Raw genomic sequence first — 19609 nt, 5'->3', positions numbered from 1 at the left:
AGAAGGTGCAACAGTACCTCTTCAAACTCAGGAGGCTGAAGAAATGTGGCTTTTCACCCAAAACCCTGACTAACTTTTACAGATCCACAATCGAGAGCATCCTGTCGGGCTGTATCACAGCCTGGTACGGCAACTGCTCCTCCCTCAACCGCAAGGCTCTCTAGAGGGTAGTGAGGTCTGCACAACGCATCACCGGGGGCAAATTACCTGCCCTCCATGACACCTATAGCACCCGGTGTCACAGGAAGGCCAAAAAGATTATCAAAGACATCAACCACCCGAGCCTGTTCAACCACCACTGCCTGTTCACACCGCTACCATCCAGAAGGCGAGGTCAGTACAGGTGCATCAAAGCTGGGACCGAGAGACTGAACAGCTTCTATCTCAAGGCCATCAGACTGCTAAACAGCAATCCCTAACTCAAAGAGGCTGCTGCCTACATAGAGACCCAATCACTGGCCACTTTAACAAATGGATCAATAGTCACTTTAAACAATGCCACTTTAAATAATGACACTTGAATAATGTTTACATATCTTACATCACTCATCTCATATGCATATACTGTATTTTATACCAACTATTAGACATATTCTAATTCACCACTTTTAGATTTGTGTTTATTAGGTAGTTGTTGGGGAATTGTTAGATCACTTGTTAGATATTACTGCACTGTCGGAACTAGAAGCACAAGCATTTCACTACACTTGCATTAACATCTGCTAACCATGTGTATGTGACCAATAAAATTAGATTTTGATTAACAGCAGGGTCGTAGTCATTAGAACATACCGTGGTGAAACATTTTAAAATGTTCTTCAATGGAAAATGAAAAAAAAGGGCTCATTCTGGACAGATCTAGATATTTGACAGTTTTCTTGCAGTTTATGCCCAATGAATACTGTCCACATTTTGAGGGACTCTCTTACCACTAGTGAGGAACTTGGTGGCCTTGTCTCGGATGGCTGGAGTGAGCTGCTCTGTGTTCCTCAGGTACTCGAGTATGTAGATATTGGGGGCGAGGAGGGCCATATTCTGCTCTCCACACCCATACGGCATCTGCAGCAGTCCATCCAGGTTCTTGAGGGCCCGACCCAGGATGTCCCCTACAGAGAAACATGGGACTTCTGTAAGACTGACCTCTTTAGCAAACAGCAGCATTATCGCTGGAGAAGGGTTGTTTTTCCCACCACTATGCCTCTACCAGGTAGCCTAGCGATTAGAGTGTTGGACCAGTTACCGAAAGGTTGCTACCCATTGGGCACAAACTGGTTGAAAAAACATTGGTTCAACTTAATTTGTCAATGTATTGTGATGTGGAATCTACTTGGGAAACTGTTAATATATCATCATGGTAACCAATTTTCAACATAATCAAACCTTGTATAAAATATGTTGAATTTCTATATTTGAAACCATGTCAGATCTTCCAACGTTATATCCACTATCAGAAAAAAATTCTAAGACTGGCTGCATATCCTAGTGGAGAGTTAATCTATCTACAGCTATCCATTTGGTCTCCCATCCAGGGTTGTAATCAAGTGCAGTTCTGCTTAGCTTTTATATTTGTCATTGGCTACCAATGTCCTATTGTCAGAATGCTTATTGAGAAATCTCTTATTAACTAAATAGATTCACTGCTGATATCGTAGTCATATCAAAGTGTAGGTTTAACAGAGCAAATCAAATGTAACCATACTCCATTTGTCATTAAAGATACTATTTAAGCCCTTATAGCATTTATGAAGTCATCAACAGATTTTGTTTTAAATTCAATTCAGGGTTCAACTAAAAATAGACAATACATATAAACCTATGGTTTCAAATGTAATCTTTAAGTGAATAATTAATTATTAATGTTGTATTCACGTCTCCATCTCCACCAAAAAGTCAATGTTGTCTACAAATGAATAATTAATACTTTGGATTCACGTCTCTATCGCAACCAAAAATATAAATTAAAGAACAGTGGCACAAAAGATACATTTCTTTCAAATGTTGATATTTGGGTGCGTTGACAATCAAACATTATATATCTCTTTTGCAATAAGGTAAATAGCCTATTAACAAGTGGCCAGTGGCTCAGATGAAACTATCCAAGCATTAGATACATATCTTTTAAATGTTGATATTTGGGTGCGTTGTCAACCTTTTGTAATAAAGTAATACTAATGTAACAAAACATACAGTATTGGTGTGGATTAGGAACCAGGATCTCTTTCAATTGTATTACAAAGTAGGAGAGAGGGGAGTAAGTTGAGCCTTTTTTTTACATTCAGCATTACTCCGTCAAGGGAAATATCGTATTCTTTCTAACAAAGATGTACATATATTTCACAATGTTGTGTATCCCTGGAAATAACCAGAATTCATGTAAACATTACAGTTTTGAAAACATTGTTTGTCCCCACAGAAAGTGGTCTCTTGGCACATCTTAAATTAAGCCACCTACAAATTTCGGTACTGAATGAAATATTACCACTACCTTTTTAAAACCATTTCGTTAAATCACGGGACAACTGTCGACAATTTCCGGTGAAATTGGAGGGCGCTCAATTCAAATAAATAATCATAGAAATTATGGATATTAAACATGTAGGTACATACAAGTGTCTTATATCGGTTAAAAGCTTAAATTCTTGTTAATCTAACTGCATTGTCCGATTTACAATAGGCTTTACAGCGAAAGCATGCCATGCGATTGTTTGAGGAAGGCGCCCCACATCAACATAGTTTTCAACCAGCACAGGCTTCATAAAATCACAAATAGCGATTAAATAATCACTTACTTTGTGATTTGCAATCCAAAGGGTCCCAGCTACAACATGCATGGTTGTTTTGTTAGATAAAATCCTTCTTTATATCCCAAAAAGTATTTTTAGTTGGCGCCATCGATTTGAGTTCAACATGCAAAGGAATCCAAAAAGCTACCACTAAACTTTGTTAAAACAAGTCAAACTACGTGTCTATGTAATCCCCTGGTACCCTAAAATGTAATTAAACTATAATATTTCATACAGAAAGAAGTATGTTCAATAGAAATGTAAAATTAGCAAGTGCGCGTCCTGTTCGTTGCGCGCCCACAGACTGATTTCCAACTGTGACTCCCAGTACCAAAACTCAATTCTTCTCCGTTTTGGAAGAAACAAGCCTGAAACCTTGAACAAGACTTGACATCTAGTGGAAGCCATGGGAATTGCAATCTGGGAGCTGGACTTGCATAGATTTCCATTGTAAGAGCATGGGATCTCAACAAAAAAAAGATTCTGGTTGGTTTTTCTTTGGATTTTTTCCTACCATATCAATTATGTTATAGTCTCATACATAACATTTCTACAAACTTCAAAGTGTTTCTATCCAATGGGGAAGTAACACAATAGAATAACAAGGCTATATACAGGGGGTACCGGTACCGAGTCAATGTGAGGGGTACAGGTTAGTCGAGGTAATTTAAACATGTAGGTAGGGGTAAAGTGTCTATGCATATTTTTTATTGTTTAACTAGGCAAGTCAGTTAAGAACAAATTCTTATTTACAATGACGGCCTACCCCCCCGGCCAAACCCTACCCTAAACCGGACGACGCTGGTCCAATTGTGCGCCAACCTACGGGACTCCCGATCACAGCCAGTTGTGACACAGCCTGGGAGCGAACCAGGATCTCTAGTGCCGTCTTAGACCGCTGTGCCCCTCGGATGCATTGATAATAAACAGTGAGTAGCAGCAGTGTAAAAAATAAGGGGGGGGGGGGTCAATGCAAATAGTCCAGGTGGCCATTTGATTAATTGTTCAGCAGTCTTATGGCCTCAGCCAAATATTACCAAAATGTCCACTTTAAAATGACGTTGTGTGTCCAGTGGGTAGTTGAAATCCCAGAGCGACAATTTGAAAAATCTGTTGATGTGGCCCTAAGCAGGACACTTAACCCTAATTGTTCCTAATTAACCCTAATTAGCATTAATAATGTCAGACCCTGGCCATGACCCCACTCTCCAAGGGTGTCTCAGGGAGAGTGAGATATGCAGAAAACACATTTCCAATTCTCACATGTGAAATAGGACAAATATAAGAACCTAAACACACTCTAAACTCACTACGTCTCCAAACAACACTATGGTACATTTTACCCAGGACTGAGAGAGAAATTCGATCAGATCCATCCACCACATTCTTGGGGAGTTGCAGTTCCACCTCCTCTGTCAGAGTTTCTCCTGTGGACACAGATGACGAGCTGAATGGAGATGATCAGTTCAACCAAAGTGAACATTCAACGTTCATGCATTACTGACCAGTTGGACACAGCAACCAGTTGTAGGTTTTGGTCTTTTCTGTTCCCTCTGCCTGAGAGAAGAGAGAAAAAAAAGAGAGAATGTTCAGTTAGAGGCAGTTACACTATTTCATCCACACCCGTTGCTGAAAGGTGTATAAAATCGAGCACACAGCCATGCAATCTCCATAGAGAAACATTGACAATAGAATGGCCTTACTGAACAGCTCAGTGACTTTCAACGTGGCACCGTCATAGGATGCTACCTTTCCAACATGTCAGTTTGTCAGTTCTGCCCTGCTAAAGATGCCCCGGGCAACTTTAAGTGCTGTTATTGTGAAGTGGAAACGTCTAGGAGCAACAACGGCTCAGCCGCGAGGTGGTAGGCCACACAATCTCACAGAACGTGATAGTTGAGCGCTGAAGCATGTAAAAATCATCTGTCCTCAATTGCAACACTCACTACCGAGTTCTAAACTGCCTCTGGAAGCAACGTCAGCACTAGAACTGTTCGTCGGGAGCTTCATGAAATGGGTTTTCATGGCGAAGCAGCCCCACACAAGCCTAATGCCAAGCGTCGGCTGGAGTGGTGTAAAGCTCGCCGCCATTGGACTCTGAAGCAGTGGAAACGCGTTCTCTGGAGTGATGAATCAAGCTTTGCCATCTGCCAGTCCGACGGACGAATCTGGGTTTGGCGGATGACAAACGCTACCTGCCCGAATGCATAGTGACAACTGTAAAGTTTGGTGGAAGAGGAATAATGGTCTGAGGCTGTTTTTCATGGTTGGGCAAGGCCCAACAGCATACAATGTCATTCTAGACCAGGGGTTCTTTAACTTTTTCAGCCTGGGACCCAAATCAGAAATGCTGTGTTTTCCTGGGACCCAAGCTTAGGAAAATATGCAACTATCCGTAAATATCGGTACATTTCATTGCCCTTATGCCAAAAAGAAATGTAATGTAGACAAAAACAAATAACAATGAAATACCCATAAATATATTTTAATGTCCATTTTCCCCCATTAAAAACACTATTACATACCTGTCTAGGTTGGAACTGTTGCTGTAAAATACAATAAATAATTTCATTCTGAACTGGAATAAACAGATTGATCACATCCCACAGATGTACAACAGAACACACACACACACAGGCTTTTTGATCGTGCAACCCTAAGTAACATTACAGATCAATTATATTTTATACTGTACATCTTACAGTATACATTATTGCTGATAGAAAGTCTAGGTTGGAACTGTTGCTCTTAAAATATATATTTTTAATTCTGAACTGGAATAAACTGATTGATCACATCACACAGGTGTAGACCAGAAAACACAAGCATGTCTATTCTGGGCTCAGTTTTTCACAGTGCAACACTGAGGTCATGCTCAGCATTGACACTGTTTCTGTACTTGAGAACACTGACTTGTATGTGGTGTCAAGCTGGACCAGAACATCTACTGCTTTCTCAGACAGGCAGGAGACAGCTTCCTGCTGCAGATGAGCAACCCAGACCTGTGTGAGTGTTTGTCTCAAAAAGCATCTTGCTTCAATCACTTTATTCCAGTTCATAATAAAAATGATGACTTGTAACAGCAACAGTTCCAACCTAGACTTGTTTTCAACAATACTTTCTACAGTAAAATGTACAGTAGACCTGATATTTTTTCATCTTCATCTGTACTGTTTCTCAGTAGCTAGTTAGCTTGCTTTGGCTAACGTGAAATATTAGCTGTGTACCGTTACACGGTACAAAAGAGAAAATCACATATACTACTATGAGAGACTGTACTCCCTTATTTATGCTTATTATACCTGTTATAAAGTGACAACAATGCCTTGCTAGTTGACTTACTCTTCCACTTTCGAAGCACTGTTTCCTGAAGCATTCTGCTCTGTTCTGAAAGAACTCCCTGGGTGTACCGTCATGTTGTGCCTGGATGTTTGGTCATCGTTGGTCGTTTTATTAATTTGTTCGTTTTGAGAGACTCATTACTAAGCACTTCCCCACACAAAACACATTGTGGACGCTCCTCGTTATTTATCAAAGTTTGTATGAAAGAGACAAAAAAGTAATCACTGTATTTGCGTTTCATGACGATTGAGCTCAGTCCGAACTTGTGGCTAGCATGAGTCCATTTCATGACAGCGGTGAGTGATGGCAAGTGGGAATAACAAGTCATCATTGGCTTGAACGACAGCGCTGCAGACAACTGCAGAAAAAACATCCGGTAAACCGAGAAGTACACGGGCATCTCCCTCTACCTCTTCCACGAGCGCAGCTTCCAAACTGAGCATAGACCACTGGTAAGCAGAGAGCGGACTCAACCGAGAGCACAGTTGCACTTGGCTAAATCAATTCCAGTAATTCATGAAATAATTATACATTTACCCACCCTTAACAGGTCCGGGTGGCGACCCATACTTCAAGAAACTCTGTACTAGACGATTCTGTGCTTCCAACTTTGTGTCAACATTTTTTTTCTTCAGGAAAATGCCCCTTTGCACAAAGCGAGGACCATACAGAAAAGGTTTGTCGAGATCGGTGTGGAAGAACTTGACTGGCCTGCACAGAGCCCTAACCTCAATCCCATTGAACACATTTGGGATGAATTGGAACCAGGCCTAATCGCCCAACATCAGTGCCTGACCTCACTAATACTCTTGTGGCTTAATGGAAGCAAGTGTTCCAACAAGTACTGAAAAGCCTTCCTGGACGAGTGGAGGCTGTTATAGCAGCAAAGGGGGGGACCAACTTCATATTAATGCCCATGAGATGTTCGATGAGCAGGTGTCCACATAATCTTGGTCATATATCTCTACAACCTAACAGTACGTTCCATAACAGCACTAAACTACATACCTTCACCAGCAGGCTCTTTGTAACTGTGTCGATGCGTCCTCTCTCTGGTACGTTCACAATCTCATTGTCACACACAGCGTGGGACCGGACAGCCTCTGCACTAACGGACACATTCAAATCCCCTACACACACATTGACAGACAGAGCACAACACAGGTTACACAACATCCAATACGCTGACTGAGAGTACACAACTCAGATTGACAACCATTCTGCTGTTTGAACAGTTGACTGGAGACTGGTGACTTACCCAGGACAGAGGGTGCCATTGTCCAACTGAAGGTCTTTCGTCCATTGGCACACAAGCATGATGAATACTGGACATTTTTTTTTATTTTTTATTTTACCTTTATTTAACCAGGCAAGTCAGTTAAGAACAAATTCTTATTTTCAATGACGGCCTGGGAACAGTGGGTTAACTGCCTGTTCAGGGGCAGAACGACAGATTTGTACCTTGTCAGCTCGGGGGTTTGAACTCGCAACCTTCCGGTTACTAGTCCAACGCTCTAACCACTAGGCTACCCTGCCGCATCATCATTCAGGGGTGTGAGAGTGTAGTCTAAGGAAGGAGCCGGAGTCACAGAAACCTGCCCAAGAGGAACACTTGTAAGACAACATGGAAAACCCAAGACTGATACACTGGGTGTAATAAAAAATAAATAAACACTGACTAGGCAAACTGCAACAAAACACAACATTTTATACAACTTGAGAAACTCATGAAACAACTCAAGAAACGATCATGATGCAGTGCCGTACCATGATGCACTTGGACAGGTAGTTGAACACAGTGGCCTTCAGCTCAAAATGCTCTCCACGGATGATGGCGTAAGGCAGGGTGAGCTCTAGGAAGAAAGGCTGGAAGACAGTGATCTCCACAGGAGGAGCCAGACCGAAACCGCCAGGGGCCAGGCAGAATGCCTCTGTCTCCCAGGTGGTGATGGTGTCTGGGACTGTAAGGGGCACGTCTGCTGATCCAGACTCCCTGTAATACAGAGGTCAGAGTTCAAACATAATGCATCTAAGTGTCCCATAGAGAACAATGGAGTATGACTTTACAAATTCTTTGAACACTATTTATTTGTATTTTTATGTATTTAAGCTTAAATCTAAACAGCTCTGAGGACCTCTTCCCTACGAAAAACAGGCATAGGGGAGAGTGGGGCAAGTTGAGCCAAATGGAGTAATTTTAGACACCATTGTTTCTAGGAAACCACACACAAAATGATTCATTTGACCAAATATTTAGGAAGAGGTCATCATTTGATGGGAGTCTGCAAAGGAAGAAACCACATGGAAAAAGTGGTAAGCAACTTAGTTCCAAAAAACAGATTTTCACCAAGTCAAATTAATTTATTGTGTTAGAGGTTTCATGATGCTTGTATCTAAAGATCGTTCATAACATCAGTTGGGGTCTCTATAAGCTTCAACTTGACGTCCTAAATCTACCATTACCTTGCTTCCTTTTAGCTGTGTGGGCTAATGTACTCAACATTTGCCTTGGGGTAAGTTTAGCCAGTTAAGGAAATGTACGTGTTATCATAAAGCAAGGCAATATCTATGGTAGAAGTGTTTAAAAAAGTATGTTTTTGTCAGGTGTTAAGCGTGTGTTAAAATATGTTTAATAAATAAGCCATTGTGATTGTATTGAATTGTGTTTGAGTAATAAATATAGACATGGTTTTAAAAAGGTAGTGGTAATATTTTGTTCAGTACAGACATTTGTAGGTGGCTTAATTTATGTGCCAAGAGACCACTTTTTATGGACAAGCTTTGTTTTCAAAACTGTAATGTTTACAATAATTCCGATTATTTCCAGGGATACACAACATCCTGAAATATATGTACATCCTTGTTAGGAAGAACACTATAATTTCGAGGTAATACTGAATGTAAAAAATGTCTCAATTTACCCCAATCTCACCTACTCTGCAATACACCTTAATTATTAAAGAGGTACAGGTTCCTAATCTACACAACTACTGCATGTGTTGATATTAGGCAAGAGATAAGAGGGCTTTCACCTGAAGTTAGCCTCACTGTGCAGTGCTCTTACCCAACTTCCACAAGATCCCATATCCATGTCTCGGGGAAGAACGTACGGACTGTCTGTATGGGTGGTGGAGCTGGAGCGGCACCAAATCCATCACCGGGTACTCCACCAAGTCCAGCTTGACCTAAACCCAGAAACGCTGGACCCGGGTTGAATCTGGTCATTGTTTCATGGTAGAAATAGTGGCCTATTAATAAAACAAAACATAGTCATTATTCTGGTGTTAACATCAGCCATGTCAAACTAAAAGCCATGAATTTCCCAAGATTCACCGAATACGTCTGGCAATAACGAGAGCAAGAGGTGGTAAGGAGGATATCCCACCTTGGGGCAAAGGGTACTGCAGCCCCTTGTAGCTGAGGCAGAAAGGTACTCTTAAAACCAGGTTAGTTGCCAGCTTCAGTCCCAGTTTCTAGAATTACCAGAGTCAAAAACAAGAGAGCTCAATATTAATTAATACCTCTGAGTTTTATGTTTCTATTCTATATGTATTTTTTTTGTTGCCTCAAACAGGGTATTTTAGCAATTCATAATTTAAGAAGATGGTGGCAGTATGTTGACTGATTCTTACAAGAGCAGAAATTAGGTTTCAAGTAAATAGAAAACAAGGAAGAAGTTACCTGAAAAACTTCATAAGGTTGCATTTCCCTCCTCAAATGGACTATTTGTGTATGGCATTACATATCTTCTTGGTCTTACACGTAAACATGCTACTGGGTCTTGAAGCTCGTAGGGAATGTATGTTCTCTCCTTGACTGGTAACAAATCAAATATCTGGAATGGGATATTAAGGAGACGTGAAATTACCTTGTTCACTGGGCATCAAACAGAAGACAACAGACTGAAATCGGGAAGGACAACTTGGATGCTCAATTTCGTTTTCCATTGCTAAACGTTTTTAACCCTCATAGTACTAACTGGGGTCCATTTGTCCCCTGAGGCATATTTTTGATCATATCCCAAAGATGGATTATTAAATAATTAAAATCTAAAAAAATATTATAATCTAGGTTTCTCTGGAGATATAATGTTAAGTTATACATATCCTCAGAGGGTTATAACTGGCAGTTGTTGTTATCACAAAAGTACTATTTACTTCAAAATTCTAAAAATGAAATGATGCTGAAATAAAATTATGGTAAGTTGTATTTTTAGCACATTGGAAAAAAGCAGCAAATTATTTAAGGGAACATTTTATATTTTCGCTTTACAGAATATGCTAGTTAACTGTAATTTCGTTGAAAAACATCCCCACAGCATGATGCTGCCACCACCATGCTTCACTGTAGGGATGATGCCAGATGGTGCCAGACTTGACGCTTGGCATTCAGGGGAAATGAAAATCATGTTTCTCATGGTTTGAGAGTCTTTAGGTGCGTTTTGACAAACTCCAAGAGGGCTGTCATGTGCCTTTTACTGAGTTCTGGTAGGAGGGTTAAAATTGTACTAATAAACACAACCTAGACTATTACCTCATTAAGTACCAATAGGGAGATGCTTTTCAGTTACTGAGATTCTATAAAAAGTGGATCTCATTGCAGCGAATGAGTGCCAATTACCTTGAAAGTACACCAAATGGCCCACTGCGAACAGACCCACTCCAAGTCTGTTGTAGTCACTTCTAATTCCCCTGAAGCTGGTTGTTGTGGCCAGCACCACAAAAGCTTGTTTATATGGTGGTATGACTGTTGACATTCACTTCAGTGAGCTCTGTTACCTTGTCAGCATCCAGCCTCTTCCCTGGTTCCATGATGTGAACACTCTTGTCCACAGCACTGAGGCCACAGAGGGAGCCGGGCTGGGCCGAGAGCTGCAGGGTGTTCTCCTCCCCTGGGACTGCTTTTGAGGGTGAGAACTCCACAAACACCTGGTACACAGGACATACATACAGTGGGGCAAAAAAGTATTTAGTCAGCCACCAATTGTGCAAGTTCTCCCACTTAAAAAGAAGAGAGGCCTGTAATTTTCATCAAAGGTACACTTCAACTATGACAGACAAAATGAGAAGAAAAAAAATCCAGAAAATCACATTGTAGGATTTTTTATAAATCTATTTGCAAATTATGGTGGAAAACAAGTATTTGGTCATCTACAAACTAGCAAGATTTCTGGCTCTCATAGACCGGTAACTTCTTCTTTAAGAGGCTCCTCTGTCCTCCACTCTATACCTGTATTAATGGCACCTGTTTGAACTTGTTATCAGTATAAAAGACACCTGTCCACAACCTCAAACAGTCACACTCCAAACTCCACTATGGCCAAGACCAAAGAGCTGTCAAAGGACACCAGAAACGAAATTGTAGACCTGCACCAGGCTGGGAAGACTGAATCTGCAAAAGGTAAGCAGCTTGGTTTGAAGAAATCAACTATGGGAGCAATTATTAGGAAATGGAAGACATACAAGACCACTGATAATCTCCCTCGATCTGGGGCTCCACGCAAGATCTCACCCCGGGGGGTCAAAATGATCACAAGAACGGTGAGCAAAAAATCCCAGAACCACACGGGGGGACCTAGTGAATGACCTGCAGAGAGCTGGGACCAAAGTAACAAAGCCTACCATCAGTAACATACTACGCCACCAGGGACCCAAATCCTGCAGTGCCAGACGTGTCTCCCCCTGCTTAAGCCAGTACATGTCCAGGCCCGTCTGAAGTTTGCTAGAGAGCATTTGGATGATCCAGAAGAAGATTGGGAGAATGTCATATGGTCAGATGAAACCAAAATATAACTTTTTGGTGAAAACTCAACTCGTCATGTTTGGAGGACAAAGAATGCTGAGTTGCATCCAAAGAACACCATACCTACTGTGAAGCATGGGGGTGGAAACATCATGCTTTGGGGCTGTTTTTCTGCAAATGGACCAGGACAACTGATCCGTGTAAAGGAATGAATGAATGGGGCCATGTATCATGAGATTTTGAGTGAAAACCTCCTTCCATCAGCAAGGGCATTGAAGATGAAACGTGGCTGGGTCTTTCAGCATGACAATGATCCCAAACACACCGCCCGGGAAACGAAGGAGTGGCTTCGTAAGAAGCATTTCAAGGTCCTGGAGTGGCCTTGCCAGTCTCCAGATCTCAACCCCATAGAAAATCTTTGGAGGGAGTTGAAAGTCCGTGTTGCCCAGCAACAGCCCCAAAACATCACTGCTCTAGAGGAGATCTGCATGGAGGAATGGGCCAAAATACCAGCAACAGTGTGTGAAAACCTTGTGAAGATTTACAGAAAACGTTTGACCTCTGTCATTGCCAACAAAGGGTATATAACAAAGTATTGAGATAAACTTTTGTTATTGACCAAATACTTATTTTCCACCATAATTTGCAAATAAATTAATTAAAATCCTACAATGTGGATTTTTTTCTTCTCATTTTGTCTGTCATAGTTGAAGTGTACCTATGATGAAAATTACAGGCCTCTCTCGTCTTTTTAAGTAGGAGAACTTGCACATTTGGTGGCTGACTAAATACTTTTTTTGCCCCACTGTATGTGTACATGACACACCTTTACTTTAAAAAAATGTAAAATCCTTTTTCTCTCCAATTTCGTGGCATCCAATTGGTAGTTACAGAATCGAGTCCGTACGGGGGCTGCAACTGCCGTACGGACTCAGAGAGGTGAAGGTCTAGAGCCGTGCATTCTCCGAAACACAATCCAACCAAGCCATACTGCTTCTTGACACAATGCCCACTTAACCCGGAAGCCAGCCGCACCAACGTATCGGAGGAAACGCTGTACACCTGGCGACCCGTGTCAGCATGCACTGCGCCCAGCTCGCCACAGGAGTCGCTAGTACGCGATGGGACAAGGACATCCCTGCCGGTCAAACCCTCCCTAACCCGGAAGACGCTGGGCCAATTGTGCACCGCCCCATGGGTCTCCAGGTCGCGACAGAGCTTGGACTCAAACCCAGAATCTCTAGTGGCACAGCTAACACTGCGATGCAGTGTCTTAGACCACTGCACCACTCAGGAGGCATTATACACCTTTATACAAGGTACGATATCTATGTGCATGGAAATACCTGACACTTTTTCTGGCTTCCATAAAATGATCACAATATGTTTCTGATGTGCAATCACTGAGTATATGACTAGCACCTTGTGCCTGAAGCATTTCTCAGTGGGGAAGTTCATGCTGTGGGCGATAACAGTCTCGCTGGGTAGCATACTGTACACCAGGACCTGTACCAACGGCGCAATCTCTGGAACCACTGCCAACTTCAAGGTGACTTCACCCTCAGTTACTGCAACGTAAGAGCATTTCACACTGTCATTGTCATCAAGCACCTCCCAGTAGGTCCATAATTACTTAATAAATCATCCTCACCAGGACTCCCCTGCTGTACAGTAACCTACATATGTCCATGCTGAAGTATCGCCCCTCTGGATAAGGCCTGGAGGAGGGAAAAACAGTTTTCCCATCAAGTCAGGAATAAGGAGATGATGAGGAGTATTGGTGTTGTATAGGGACATCCTTCCTTTAAAGGTGAGAGGCTGGGACTATGTCTGAAATGACCCTGTTCAAAATAGTGTACTATGGAATTAGGGTGCCATTTCGGATGCACCCTGGGTTTGCAGTTTGTCACAACTTGTTTCTGGTTCTACTCACCAGGTAGATGACATCCACGGAGCCCTTTGGGACGGTCTCCCTTACGATAGCATACTGGATGTTGATTGACACTTCCTCCCCACATGTCAGTGGTTTCTCCGTCTTCTGAATAGCCAGAGAGCTGGATGTTTTACAATGAGGGAAAGTGGGCCGGATCAGTGAGAGTACGTGGTGCCCCCTGTTGAAATAGGGGACCCTGTATCTAGTGTTCTCCACTTCTGGTGTGTTGCTAACCTGGAAATCAACAGAGGGAAGAAAAAGTCTAACGAATCCCAAATCGACCCTTAGAGCCTATGCCATTACACTTGTGGAGATCTAAGAGGATTAGTTTATTTTTTATAATATTTTATTTTACAGGTATAAGCAATATGCCAACATCGCCACCTTCCCCATGATAGGATAGGTGGAAGTGTCACCATATTGTTTGTTATACAAATGGAATCTTCTCTGATCTCCACAAGAGCATTATTGACCCTAGAGTGTAGGGTCAAGGGGGATCTTCTGAGTTGGGATCTTCTGAGTCTCAGAGTCTTTCAAACCTAGAAGGAATCATACTTACTATGAGGTTAATATCCTCTTTGGGCATAGTGGTTGTGTTGAGGGAGAAACTGGCAACACCATGGCTGTCCGTGGTTAGGTTCTGGAGACGATGTGAGGACCAGCCTTTCTTCTCCAACAGGTAGACTAACATGTCAGAGATAGGTGTGTTGTTGAAGTGAACAACGTTTATCTGAGGAAAAAAGGAGTAATGTCATGCTACATCTGTTTGTCACTGTTACCTACCATTAGTAGTTAAGTAAACAGGAATGTCAAAGAACAAATGGCATCCACAAGTCAACAAAGTACAAGGAACAATAACACTGGATCTGGACTTACCTTGCCCTCGATAATTGATCCATGCTCATAGATTTTGGGTGTGTCGACAAACGTGAGTTTTCCAATCACATAGGAGACCGCTATGTGTTTTTCCTCTGACCGTGTAATACCTGTTAAAGGAAAACAAATGAGAATAGGATGGTTTATTTAACAAGAACACATGCCACCATGATGCACAATGACAGTTCACAATGCAGCAACTGAATTCCATTGCAGTTTATTAAAAATATTAAAAACATGATTACAAACAGAAGAAATTAATAAAAACAGCTTAATTTCACATGATGTAGCACAGAAGGTCAAACACACAGGTCTTCATGATCTAATTAAACATGCAATATTGATATTATGTCATTCACACTAAAGACAAAAAAACAGCTTTCATTTGACTTCAGACAAATTGGGGCGGCAGGGTAGCCTAGTGGTTAGAGCGTTGGACTAGTAACCGGAAGGTTGCAAGTTCAAACCCCTGTCATTCTGCCCCTGAACAGGCAGTTAACCAACTGTTCTTAGGCCGTCATTGTAAATAAGAATTTGTTCTTAACTGATCTTGCCTAGTTAAATAAAGGTAAAATAAAAGAATGTTGTCACATCTCCAATTTTTTGTGATAAATGACTTGCCTGTCCCCTCCTCCTCTACTTTTGCATTAAAACTAAACCTGTCTATGATCACGTTCTCTCCAGCATTCTTTGTGAAAATGGACATGTTGAAGACATGAGAAGCACAGCCAGTTTGGTCCATCTGGGAAAAGCAAGCAAAACCACAGACATTAAGAACTGATTTAAATACATTTAACCACATCACATTCAAATGTAATATGTTGGTAAAAACAATTATGCTGATGATAGTTTCTTCAGGAAATCATACAGACCACTATTGACTCTTTGTGACAGGGGTGTGTATAATCAGGAACTCCTTGTTGATCTTTCTCATCTATTATTATTGGTATCATTACATTGTACAGTACATGTCGGCACAACTCTCCCTCTGCTTTTCCAGGTACAGGGTGTCCATACGTGTATCTGATTTAAATTCATAATAACACACAAACATACATCAAACACATCAAGTATCATACATTTCCTACATAGAGACACATACCATAGTATAAGCCTCAAATGATACATTATAAAGGTTTATACAGTGCCTTGCGAAAGTATTCGGCCCCCTTGAACTTTGCGACCTTTTGCCACATTTCAGGCTTCAAACATAAAGATATAAAACTGTATTTTTTTGTGAAGAATCAACAACAAGTGGGACACAATCATGAACTGCAACGACATTTATTGGATATTTCAAACTTTTTTAACAAATCAAAAACTAAGAATTTTGCACGCCCAATTTTTCAGTTTTTGATTTGTTAAAAAAGTTTGAAATATCCAATAAATGTCATTCCACTTCATGATTGTGTCCCACTTGTTGTTGATTCTTCACAAAAAAATACAGTTTTATATCTTTATGTTTGAAGCCTGAAATGTGGCAAAAGGTCGCAAAGTTCAAGGGGGCCGAATACTTTCGCAAGGCACTGTATATGTGTACTTATAACACATTATAATGCTTTAAACCTGCAGGCTTTTAAGTCAAGTGTTTTCAACATTGTCAATGGATCTGGACCTGTATTCATAAAGTCTATCAGAATTTTAACTTCTGTATCTAATGAACAAGATCTTATGTACAGGGGGAGACCTGATCCTAGGTCAGCAATCCTACTCTGAGATGCTTTGTGACTACGGGCACAGCTCTTCATGTACATGCCACTGTCCCAAACCTTTGAAGTCTCAGGGACTCATAAGAGCAGTTTATAACATTGAGCAGTGGAATCGTAGATCTTCAACTAGAAAAGTACATTTCTTAAAGAAATTGTGCGTGTTATCGAGCTTGCCTTGAGTATTTATGGTTGTGAAATAAGTTATAATAGTGGTAGTGACTGCAGTAGTAATTGTAGTAGTCAAATTTGTGACTGTGTTAGTAGTAGTAGTAGAAGTGGTAATAGTAGTGACTGCAGTATTAGTGGTATTAGTAGTGACTGGTAAATAGTAGAATTAAGCTGTATTGAAGCAATCTAAGTCTGAAATCCAAAATGTACTATTCTAGTCTATGGAGCTCTGTGCCAGCTTTGAGCTTTGAGTAAGCACAATAATTAGTCATTAGCTGTCATTACCTAGACCTAGGTTCAAATACTTATTTTCTGTGCATGAGTATTTTCAAATATTGTGGCCAAATCAACTACTTCTATTTGAAGTATTTGAAAGTATTTTCATGTAATTTTCTATAAATAGCCTACTTTTTGAAACTATTTTAAATGACTCATTTCCAAATACCTTATTTTAAATACCCCTAGGACTAAGCAGACCTGGGTCAAATGCATAGGGTATTTCAATATTTGTATTTGAAAATGCACTTGTCTGTGTATTTGACTATTTTGTAACAGTGCATTGCAAAACGGCGATAGTGTAGACTCACGTTGCACACACTTCTACTTCATACTCCTCTTGAACAATGCTGAGCTCATCGGTGAGGTTCATTTTGATCTCAAACTTTGGCAAAACTAGATATAATAGAACAGCAGTTAACTCATGAATGTTCCTGGATTGTGATTTAATGATTCAACTGCCAGATCCATAATATTACCGAGCATGAAAGGTAAATAAAGAAGCTCAACTTACCATATTTTTCTACCTTGAAGTTATGGTATATTTTGTTATCACCAATCCTCACTACAATAGCATATAATCCTACGGGTGCTTCAGAGTTCAGGGGGTGTGAAAGCTGCAGAATGTTGCCGCTAGATGATGTATTGACCCACTGTCCAATCCTGTTCTGACGAATATCCTGTTTATTCATAGAACAAGGGACACATTTAGCAGGGCACAACCTTGTTTAATGTTCAGATAGAAGTCCACTCTTAGAAAAGAGGGTTCCAAAATGGTTCTTCGGCTGTCCCCATAGGAGAGAGCCTTTTGTGTTCAGCGTAAAACCATTTTAGGTTCTAGATAGCACCTTTGTAGGTGTAAGTTAAACATGCCTGTCTGACATGTAGAATAAGGAGTCACGTCAGTTCTATTCATGACATTTCTATCTGCAATGTTCTGAAGTTTGCTTACTGAAGGTGGCCCAGATGTGTTCACATATAGCTGATATGGAGGCTTCTGGTAACTGCCATGTGGAAATGAATGATGACCTACCTAGCTGGTGGAGTCATCGTCTTATCGTGTTGTAGTATTTTTGACAGACTAATAAGGGTCTTACCTCAAGTTCCACAACATTGTACTGTGAAGGGCAAAGACAAGATATTGGTTAATGTTTTATGAATAACTCACATTCCCCCCCAAAAAAAATCAACAGAGGAGCAAAGCTGATGTATACAACTGTAGGAACTAGGCAGGCGATTGGCTTTGTCTCTTCAAGTAGACATCACATGTAGCATTTGCATCTGACTGGGACTCTAACATCAATTTAGTAGATCAACTCAATCTCAAGAAAGAAAATCCCATACATTCCAATCTGACCTATATGAAATTGAAAACCCAATGTCCTATGGTAAATGCTGGAGGACCTTCAAAATCAGCCCACGCAGGTTTATTTAGAGAACATCTGCAGACATGCACTTTTGCCCTAAGTGCTACAGTATGTGTCTCAATTGTTTGTGTAGTCTGATCAAAGAGACGTCACACGCTAAAAATCATACCTTCAGAGATTTGGATTTTGCCCAATAGATTCCCATTCCCAGAAGTATTGTTGTCAACGGAGTACTGACGAGACGTGTATGATATGTGGTGGCTAGTTTACAGCATATACAGTATACTGTACATAACAATCCTTGTCCGAACCAGGGTGGCCAATAGGGCAGGAGCCTATCTCCTGTTTCTGTTGCGTGAGGCAGCCTGGACAGCCGGGAGCGATTTCACGCCAGCTAGGTCCGAAAATGTTTTTGGTATCTCAGAATGTTCTGGCCATCCTCACATATAAACTTAATTGGGAGGAAGGATGTTTAATATGCTTTTTACATTTATATCACAAACCATTTTGAAAGTGGCCATTTTAGGGCCTTTTTAGACCTATACATGCTTTTCGTACGGAGTGGTGGAAAAAAGTGCTCAATTGTCATACTTGAGTAAAAGTAAAAAATACCATAATAGAAAATGACTCAAGTAAAAGTGAAAGTCACCCAGTAAAATAACATTTGAGTAAAAGTCTAAAAGTATTTGGTTTTAAATATACTTAAGTATCAGAAGTAAATGGAATTGCTAAAAATGTACTTAAGTATCAAAAGTACAAGTATAAACCATTTCAAATTCCTTATAATAAGCAAACCAGACGGCACAATTTTATTGGCAGATAGCCAGGGACACGCTCCAACACTCAGACATAATTTACAAACAAAGCATTTGTGTTTAGTGAGTCCGCCAGATCAGAGGCAGTAGGGATGACCAGGGATGTTCTCTTGATAAGTGTGTGAATTGGACCAATTTCCTGTTAAAATGTAATGAGTACTTTTGGGTGACAGGGAAAGGTACAGGGAAAGTACAGCATTTTCTTTCGGAACATAGTGAAATAAAAGTACAATTTGGCAAAATATAAAGTACTCAGCCAAGACCTCAGAAAAAACATTTTAGACCTCCACAGTCTGGTTCATCTTTGGGAGCAATTTCCAAACGCCTGAAGGTACCACATTCATCTGTACAGACAATAGTATGCAAGTATAAACACCATGGGACCACACAGCCGTCATACCACTCAGGAAGGAGACGAGTTCTGTCTCCTAGAAATGAATGTGCTTTGGTGCGAAAAGTGCAAATCATTCCCAGAACAACAGCAAAGGACCTTGTGAAGATGCTGGAGGAAACAGGTACAAAAGTATCTATATCCACAGTAAAATGAGTCCTCTATCCACATAACCTGGAAGGCTGCTCAGCAAGGAAGAAGCCACTG

General features: G+C 40.8%; 1 protein-coding gene across 1 annotated transcript in view; it reads right to left on the bottom strand.

Annotated features, from left to right (window-relative positions):
- The window catches only part of LOC110503755 (alpha-2-macroglobulin), a 38121-nt gene that overhangs the window by 11152 nt on the left and 7360 nt on the right, over window positions 1-19609 (bottom strand). The window contains 22 exon segments of the mRNA XM_090218332.1: window positions 930-1106; window positions 4127-4210; window positions 4289-4340; window positions 7134-7255; window positions 7384-7450; window positions 7661-7720; window positions 7893-8118; window positions 9190-9373; window positions 9511-9598; window positions 9807-9848; window positions 9850-9960; window positions 10904-11053; window positions 13290-13435; window positions 13519-13585; window positions 13801-14034; window positions 14360-14530; window positions 14677-14786; window positions 15298-15418; window positions 15549-15699; window positions 17141-17225; window positions 17344-17509; window positions 17927-17947. Of these exon segments, the coding sequence (XP_090074458.1) occupies window positions 930-1106; window positions 4127-4210; window positions 4289-4340; window positions 7134-7255; window positions 7384-7450; window positions 7661-7720; window positions 7893-8118; window positions 9190-9373; window positions 9511-9598; window positions 9807-9848; window positions 9850-9960; window positions 10904-11053; window positions 13290-13435; window positions 13519-13585; window positions 13801-14034; window positions 14360-14530; window positions 14677-14786; window positions 15298-15418; window positions 15549-15699; window positions 17141-17225; window positions 17344-17509; window positions 17927-17947 (2635 nt within the window).

The sequence above is a fragment of the Oncorhynchus mykiss genome, chromosome 24 (assembly GCF_057628025.1).
Source record: "Oncorhynchus mykiss isolate SJ-2025 chromosome 24, ASM5762802v1, whole genome shotgun sequence".
Taxonomy (NCBI): domain Eukaryota; kingdom Metazoa; phylum Chordata; class Actinopteri; order Salmoniformes; family Salmonidae; genus Oncorhynchus; species Oncorhynchus mykiss.
Note: the sequence above shows the minus strand (reverse complement) of the source record. Positions and strands in the feature narration are given on the sequence as shown.